Genomic DNA, 8,875 nt, shown 5'->3' with positions numbered 1-8,875 from the left:
GTTATAATATCAGTATAATCATTCAAAATCAAGGTGGTTAATAGAAGTTTTAACCTTTTTCTTTTAACTTCCAGAGACCTTCCCATTGAGTAACATCAAAAATAAAATTCTAGACAATACTATGGTTGGATCATCATAATCAACATGTCAATGACTTAAATATTGGGATAAGGCTCAATATGTAGCCCTATCTGCTTACACATCATGTCAGTTGACAACACATCATTTAATCAATATACTTGCACCTTCATTATAATTTTCAGTGGCTATAAGGGTAGCTATTGATATATCTGAAGCCTATTCACTACAAATTAGTTATATTGAATGTCTGAACAAGAGACTTACAGGAACCTAATCACAGCAATTTTTCACTCATAGGTGATGTCTGTACAAGAGGTAACTGTTCCGAGTCGAAGAGCATGAAAATAACGAAAAATTAAGGCAATAGTAATAAAAAACACGGAGGATAGTAATAGGTGATAACGTGCAATAAAGGCAAAGGCTATATATTCTCTTTGCACTTGCACTTCAGTTACGGTAACAACACTTCCAATAAACATATTAGTGAGCAAGATAGAACTTGATAATACCCCTGGGGATCTATCATTATATAAGAACCAGTTAAAGCTCAATTTTGTCGAATTTAATTAGGAGAATGTTTATGACCTTTGCCAGAGCGCGAAGTCCAGTGGTTAAGCTTTTACTTTGTACAGTTCTGTATTAAACAATAGTCGTTCTAGTATATAATTTTGCCATAAGAATATCGAATTATGTCTGACCCACAATCATTCAAAGTTTGAAGTAAAGTATAAAAGCATTGTACGTACTTTTTGTTTCTCGCTGGTCTGTATCAGTCAAAGAACACAGGAGATATATGTGAGCAACTTGCTTTTATGGTTAGACGTGCAATCAACAGATGGCGCTGGTATATGCTGCATTGTCGTTACTATGTTCACCATAATGATAATTAAATTATCTACTTCGAAATACCTTTATGCTGGCTGTAAAGAATATAACAAGGTAACCAAAAACAGTTATATGTACTCCTGTTCACACGCATTTTCCATTGTATTTATCGCCCTCCCTTTAGTTCGTCACGGGGTTAACAGATGGAGCTAACGTACGAAATGTCACATTTTTGCTTTCGAAGTGGGAGCTCTATTGACCTTCGTTTATGATTTTTTTGTTTTTGTTTTGTCAACAAACCAGGAGGACAACGAACGCACTTCTTTCTCTGGGAGTAAAAATATATTCTGCAAAATAAAATTACGTATTGATGCCGGTAACTAAGAATGTAATTCCCTGAACAAAAAAAAAGAATGTGACCAGGTACAAGGTAATTTTTCCGAATCGTACTGCGTTATTAGATACGAAAAAAGTGGTATTGGTGGAATTCTCCCACCTACTACTATTAATTTATAGTGGGATTATTTCCTATGGAGTAGATCAGGGAAATAACGGGGTGATATATGAATAAATTGCTTTGATATGTTACAAATGCACCTTAGTTCCATCATATATCTGGCTACCGTTAAATAAAGATGTAAAAGAGGCGTTTCCTTTCCTATTTACTCCCCAGCATGGCATTTGGGGCATTTTAGCCCTAGCCAAAGGGGGATTCCGCCCCTCCCCCCATAGACCCATCCTATCTTTATATTTAGTGTTGCTTACCTTATTTCTATTTTGTTTTTGTTTTTATACATAGAGCTGAGACTGGTTCCTTATTTTGTAATACACCTTTAGAACTCATATTCGTAAATCTTTGAACTGAAATGATATTTTAGATAAGTAATAGCTCAATACAGACTTCCTTAATAAGACCTAGGTGGTTTTGGATCAGAGTCGCGCCCATACGTTATGAAATTCTTCTAACTCGATGCATTAGATTTAGTGTGGTATATAATCATTACCATTATTTTGTTTATTAGTAGCCTTAATATTCGTATGACGCTAATACCTATTATCATCAAAATATAGTGCTAAATGAACTTCTCCAATTAGGGTCATTAGTCTGGTTAAGTTCATAATGCCATCGACATTTTAACATGTGCCAAATGAACATAGTCATTCAATATCCTTGATTGAAAAATTATTTCTCCGGAATAACCACTTACTTTTGTTATAAAATCACCTTTACACCTAGGGTACAGCAAAAACTTTTTTCTACTTTGATGTTCGGTAACTGTTAGATAAAGCTTGAGGCCATGCTCGGGTGGGAGAATAGTCCTATCATAAATTAAAAGACATAACATCTGCAATTAAATTTTAATAGCTACAATTGTATCATCTCCATGTTTGTGACAAAACAGTTCATACTGCCAAATACAAATGGCTGATTTGATGATGTTACAGAAAAAAAGTCATAAATTCTGTTGTTGTTTTTTCTGTATATTCTAAATGCATATTCTAGATTCTAGATTCTAGATACTAGAAATAAGATTTTGAAATTCTAATAAATTTTCTGATATCTAACAGAAAGCTATTTTAATGGCATTTGGGTTTCGAAAGCAAGACCCAAAATGAAACCCATTGTATTACAATGGTTAGTATCCCACCTGTCACACAGGTTATCGAGGTGCGTTGCGAAGGATCAGGTTTTTAACCTTCGTTGGTCATTTTATATGACTGTGTGAAAAGTTTATTAATGTCAAAATCAAATGTTACCACCGATTTAATTTCATGTTTTATTATTTTAATTGTTAAAGATCCTGTTGCATCAGCTCTCCATCACACTTTTTGATCCTTATATATAATGTTTATGTACTACAGCTACAATTGTATCGGATCTTAAGCTTCAGCTAGACGATTGTCATTCTTAATTATAATCATACAAACATCTTCATATTAAAAATGTAAAGTTCAGATATTAGCAAATGCTGCGTATTAGCAATTGTGAAAACTACGGATTCTAAGTTTTTTAATCTAATAAATTGATTCTATAATGTAAAATCAACAGTAAATGAAGAAATCAGATGATAGAAACTATTAACTGATTACGCGTATAAGCGAACTTTGATTATTAATTATTAATTTGATCTCATTGTATTTGGTTTTCGAAAGCATGGGTCTATTAGAAATTAAAGTCGGTAGTATAGTGGTTGGTAGCCCCGCCTGCGTGAAACACAATTTGAACGCTCATTGATTGTTTTATGGGATTCTTAAAATGCTTATTATTAATATAAGCATATGCAGGCACCTGTTAATTATTACAACATCTCTCCATGATTCTGATAGAAAAATTCCCATTGATGGGTATAGATACAGATGATTAATTTGATTTACAGCAAAATGATGTAGAGCAGAAGTAGCAAAAGAAGAACTCTTCATCATATTTGGTGAGATAAAACGAATGTAAAAATCTTTATGTCGATCAGAAAAATTATCATATACAAAGAAAACATTGCCTATTTTCAATTTTAGACACTACAGATAAGATAAATATATAATAAACAAATTTTCTGAAGGAGGATCACTTGCAAGTAATATTTCCAAAACTCAAATGTAAGACAGTAGAGAGAGAGAACTAATGACATAGAAAGAGATCTAACAGAAAATGTCATTGCATTTGGATTTCAAAACCATGGCAAGTTTTCGGTAGTATAATAGTGAATATTCCCATATATCAGGCAATAAACCGGGTATAGTTCTGCGCCGTGGAATTGAAATTTTGGACTCTCTTTGGTTATTTAATATGATTTTGTGAAAAGCTCGTTAATATTATAATTATTAACCCATCAGTTTTTGTTTTCTGATTTTAATTTTCACAGTTACTATTGCATCAGCTCTCCCTGTTTCTGGTATTTCCTATAAATACAGATGGCGAATTAGATTATATTGGGGGGGGGGGGGGGCGGGGACATGTATAACAAAGTATTTACGATAAATGAGTTTCTATCATATTTGGTAAATGAAATGAGAAAATATTTTGACTTGTCATTCTTCATCAAAATCTTTTACGAGTCTTCATATTATTTACATTGGATTCAGATATATATAGGATTTTCTACATATTCTCTATTTTAAATGCTATGGGCAATATATATATATATATATATATATATATATATATATATATATATATATATATATATATATATGTAACTATATCCATTCTACTAATTTTCTGATGGAAGATCAACAGTAAATAAAGATAATAAATGCAAATGATATATTGAGAACTCAGATGTAGGACAAAAGAAACTACAAACTTATATATATTTAAGATAGCAAATGAATTATAGCTGAAATATAAATTATATTTGGGTTCCAACTTTTTTTCTCTCAGGTATCCAATTCCTCGGTAGTATAGTGGTTAGTATCCCCGCCTGTCACGCGGGAGACCGGGGTTCGATTCCCCGCCGGGGAGGAACATTTTTGGATATAATCAAAATTGAGAAGTGATAGAATCCATAAAGTTATATATATATAGAAAGGAGCAAATGACATATGATTAAAAATGTTCAAATCATCTAATTGAATATAATTTCTTTACATTCTGGTTTCGAAAATTTGTGATGTTTACTTCCTCGGTAGTATATTAAGCCTCACTGCGTAATGTTATACGATTATGTATTGTATATGTTTGTAAACATATTTTTTTAGTTATGAATTCTATTTCATACTTCTACTTATGCATTAGCTCTCCATGGTTTTAATAGAAAGTTGCCTAGTATGAATAACTACAGATTACTTCTTTGATTTTGCAGAACAAAAACTTTGACAGAAAAAGCATATATATATATATATAATATTATATATATATATATATGTATATATATATATAATATATATATATATATTTATATGTATATATATATATATATATATATGTATATATATATATATATACATATATATATATATATAATATATATATATATATATACATATATATATATTTTTTTTTTTTTTTTTTTTTTTTATGAAAAAAAGCTTTCTACTGTTTCCAAGACTTGCTTGCCCAGCCAGGATGGGTTTTATTTCAGAGGGAGGTAGTTTCATGCAACATACCTTGACTTTTCCCTTTCTCTTGTAGTCGCTCATTGTAGAACTAGTCTCTCTTTTTTTTTCGTGTGTGTGTGTGTGTGTGTGTGTGTGTGTGTGTGTGTGTGTGTGTGTGTGTGTGTGTGTGTGTTTTACTGTTTAAGAGTTATTGCAGTTGACTAAAATTGTAGTATATGATCCATATCAGCTCTTTTTTATTACTATTTTTATTTTTTAATTCTCAGTGTGATAAATGCATTGCTGTTTTACAGAAGGAAAAACAGCAACTTTATTTTTTCGTATATGTGTACTGTCATGAACGAATACGAAACATATAGCCATCTACAATGAAAATAACATGAAGAGGTAGGGAAGAGGAAGGAAACAAACTTGTGCTTATTGCTGAGTACCACAATGAGAGGCATCCCTCCTGGTACAGGAGCACATTGTAGACATTGGGCATGGTTTGAGTCACCTTCCTCCTCTCGTTCTGCCTGCACATCCTTCATCTGCGGTATTTAGAGCAAGAGGTCAGCAACTTTCTATATGCCATCGCTCTATAAAAATAGTGCTTGCTAGAGGCCATAGATGGGTGCCATTCAAGGCTCTCTCTCCTGCTGGTGCTAGAAGAAAGTGATGAAATCTAGGTTTTGGATGTTAGGTGAAACCCATTTTGCTTAATATTATGGCAATTATAGTAATTGCGACTGCAGTTGTCATCATCACTCACTCATTACTCATAACACAATAAAATAGCACAGTGATCCAAAATCCCCGAACGTCATGATGCCCTTCGTCAGGCCAGAGCTCGTGCGTCATGCATGACGCAAAAGCACGTCACCCGTCGTTAACAGGTTAACAGAGTCTGATAATATTGTCAAGCTCAAGACAGAGAATTTGATCAAGATTAATACCCACAACAGAGGTGGAGGGAGTCCATGCCCCTAATCAATAATTGCTCCTTGAGCTCAATTTATGTTAGCACTCGAGCCAGTTATTTGCAAAGAACACCCAGAGCTTGTTGATGAGATGCAGTAATGCAAGCTTAGCTCACCTTCAGGTCCCAGATGGGAAATGATGGAGTAAGAGATTCCGTCACATCCCGGGGCTTATCGAGAACTGGTCTTATATATTCTTCAATCCATCAGAGAGAACATGCTACATCAGGCTCGACCACCTTATCTCTGTTAAGGGCAAGCCTGCCTCTAAACAGTCATTCTTAGCTTGCCCTCAACTCTGCTGGTAGACCAGTGCTACCTGTTCCAACATAGAATTCAAGTGCCAGTCTATCTGCCTCAGTTTGGGGATCATGATGTGTATGCCTGGGGACTGCCTCATCTATGGCATTTACCTGTCTGCCGCCTAGTATGGTCAGCAGCACAAAGGGGTGATATTCTCAGAAGTAAGCAGTCTCATCTTTCTCATTCAACTGGAGCATGACATCATTTTTCTTAGATTGGATGGTCGTGAACAGAAGAGCATTCTTTGTGGAGAAGTTATTGGTATTTCACCAGTGGAAGAATCCGTGTTAGGTGGCCAGGCCAAGTAGCTGACAGAGTTCAGGCAGGAAGTGTGGCGGTCGCCTGTTTTCACAGGGCAGTGGTTGATGTAGCCTAGGGGCGAACAAGGGCCGAGAAAGTGGTCACATCATGGAGCTTATAGTTAACACCAAGGAGGGGTACCTTGATGTCAGCGATAATGAAATGCTACGAGAAGTGACAGTTGGTTGCTTGAATGGGTTTGGTTGTTGCAGGTGCTGTAGGAAGGAATCCCGCTTCCATTGGCAGCAACGAGCTTGATGTTGGAGGGGCATCTATTGGGTGATATTGCAGGAAGATAGAGCAAAAGGCACCCGTATCAATATGGAACTTGCGGCGGTATACAGGATAAATTATATAAAATCCTAGTACTAAGAGCGTGAATGTCTTTGGGAGGGTGGGTCTGGGGTGGCAATGGTTTCTGTGTCATGTATGGCAGATCATATGGATGGAGGAAGGTATTGCAACCACAGCTCGCCATGGTTCATTAGTTGCAGAGTCATGAATTGGCAGCCTAGCGAGAGCTTGCATTTCAGTCCAGGCTTATGGGCTGTGTTGTTGTGGTTGCTGTGGGATTCTGAGGAATCACAGCAGAGTGAGGCAGAAAGCATAAACTACAGGAGATACTTCTTGAGGTTCTCATAGCTGATACCATCGTCTTTTTTTTCCAGCTATGCCGATATTCGTGGGAAATTTTCCTCTGGGATGTTTTCTAGCACATAATTAGTTTTGGTACGGCTATCAGTGACTTTCCTGAGTTAGTACTGGACTTCGGCTCGCTGGAACCATGAGAGAGATTCTTGTCTTGAGATAGGTGACACTTAAAATACCATCAGTAAGGGCTGATGTTACACTATTACCAGAATGGTCTAACAAAATATTTCCAGTTTTAATGTGGGATAGAGCATCTGCAGCCTAGTTGTCAATACCTGGTATATCAAAGGTATGAGCTATTATTAATGGATTCATGAGCATAGGGAATAGATTTGTGCTTGGTTGCAATGAGGATGTGGAACCTATAGCCCGCAACATGGTGGCAGTAGTGCTTAAATACAAGGCAAGCATCCAGCACCTTCCTATCGAGTAATAAGTACTCACTCTAACAAGGCTGGAGTGTTTTCGAGAATGGAGAGATTGTGCCTTGCTGCTCACATGCTGCTGTGGAGCAGCTTCTACTGCTATGTTTGGAGCATTGATGATAAAGCTGATTGGGTCATTAGGTTATACGTTAAAGATAAATCATAATGCAATGAGTACAATGGAAAGGTAAGGATGAGAAAGTAGATGACATGCATATCTTCATATGTAAGAACGGTTTGCAAAGAATGCGTTATGGCCAGAAGATATTTGGGAATTAGGCTTATGTTCTAGACTACTGGAACAAGACTTAGACCATCACCTATCCCAGACTGACAAAGGAAATTACAGTGAATCAAAATAGGCTTTACTGAGAGGTTTTGACTCACTGCTGAATGATTACAAGTTTAGATAAGAAGCTGTAGATTTGTTAATGATGAAACGGCAAAACAGTTAACAGTTAGAATGGTGAAGTTATGTGAACAAATGATAAAAATTGTGTAACTATAATTTTCTTAAAGAAGTAATGATAGGTGCCAGTATATCATTCTGTGATCATAATCTCAAAGAATTTCCTTAAGAACTCTAATTGGAGATTCTTCAGGATCTTGAAAAGTGTGCAGATCGTTATATTGAAGCTCACGTCCATTTCAACATAAGAATTATATAGCAAGTGTCTAGTCAGTCATTAACACAACAATTAAACCTTTTTTTAGAGGTTTACTACTCAGTAAATGGATCGGATTTTGCTGATGACACCCACAAGAGGGAATGAAATATTCTCAATGTGGTGCAGCATATGGTGTAGTTAACTCAATGGAGGTGACTGATTTCATGTTGCTTGTGGGTGATCAGAATTCTAGGGAATAGGATTTCTAAGCTTTTTCTGAAATCAGTTGATGGGCATGAGGTAAAGTGGTTGTGCAGTGCTATGATATGGTGCAGAGAAGTTTGGTATCTGATTATAAGTTGATCAGTCATAAATTACCATATACAGGTGATATTTAATGTGTATGTACTTAAGGTTCCTTGTATGTATGTATGCATAATTATACAAATATGTTGTAGACGAATCGCATAGCTAATTCATACGTACACATATACAAAACTGTAATGAGTTTCTTAATAGGTTAAAATATCATTTATAAACATTTTCCCTTCTTCATATAAGCATCGGTGGTTCAGTGGTAGAATTCTCGCCTGCCACGCGGGAGGCCCGGGTTCGATTCCCGGCCGATGCACATTTTGCACGAATCTAGTATTCAAATTTATTCAAA

The 8,875-nt window shown here is 35.6% G+C and overlaps 2 protein-coding genes and 2 non-coding genes across 4 annotated transcripts in view; 3 read left to right on the top strand and 1 right to left on the bottom strand.

The window, feature by feature from the left end:
- LOC147468431 (protein croquemort-like) overlaps positions 1-355 on the top strand; it is a 12,875-nt gene extending 12,520 nt beyond the window's left edge. Inside the window, exons 9-10 of the mRNA XM_086554406.1 lie at positions 114-124; positions 264-355. Coding sequence (XP_086410532.1) covers positions 114-124; positions 264-355 — 103 coding nt within the window. The remainder of the gene's footprint in view (positions 1-113; positions 125-263) is intronic.
- A 3,939-nt stretch (positions 356-4,294) lies between these two features.
- On the top strand, positions 4,295-4,366 carry TRNAD-GUC (transfer RNA aspartic acid (anticodon GUC)). Its single transcript has one exon. It is a non-coding gene; the product is annotated as a tRNA-Asp (tRNA).
- A 4,124-nt stretch (positions 4,367-8,490) lies between these two features.
- Positions 8,491-8,875, bottom strand: part of LOC122255249 (uncharacterized) — a 7,458-nt gene continuing 7,073 nt past the window's right edge. The window contains exon 5 of the mRNA XM_086554405.1: positions 8,491-8,556. Coding sequence (XP_086410531.1) covers positions 8,491-8,556 — 66 coding nt within the window. The remainder of the gene's footprint in view (positions 8,557-8,875) is intronic.
- On the top strand, positions 8,769-8,839 carry TRNAG-GCC (transfer RNA glycine (anticodon GCC)). Its single transcript has one exon. It is a non-coding gene; the product is annotated as a tRNA-Gly (tRNA).

This window comes from Penaeus japonicus, unplaced genomic scaffold (assembly GCF_977035675.1).
Source record: "Penaeus japonicus unplaced genomic scaffold, GWHDUDI00000001_assembly GWHDUDI00000029, whole genome shotgun sequence".
Classification (NCBI taxonomy): domain Eukaryota; kingdom Metazoa; phylum Arthropoda; class Malacostraca; order Decapoda; family Penaeidae; genus Penaeus; species Penaeus japonicus.
This window is presented reverse-complemented; position numbering and strand designations above follow the sequence as displayed.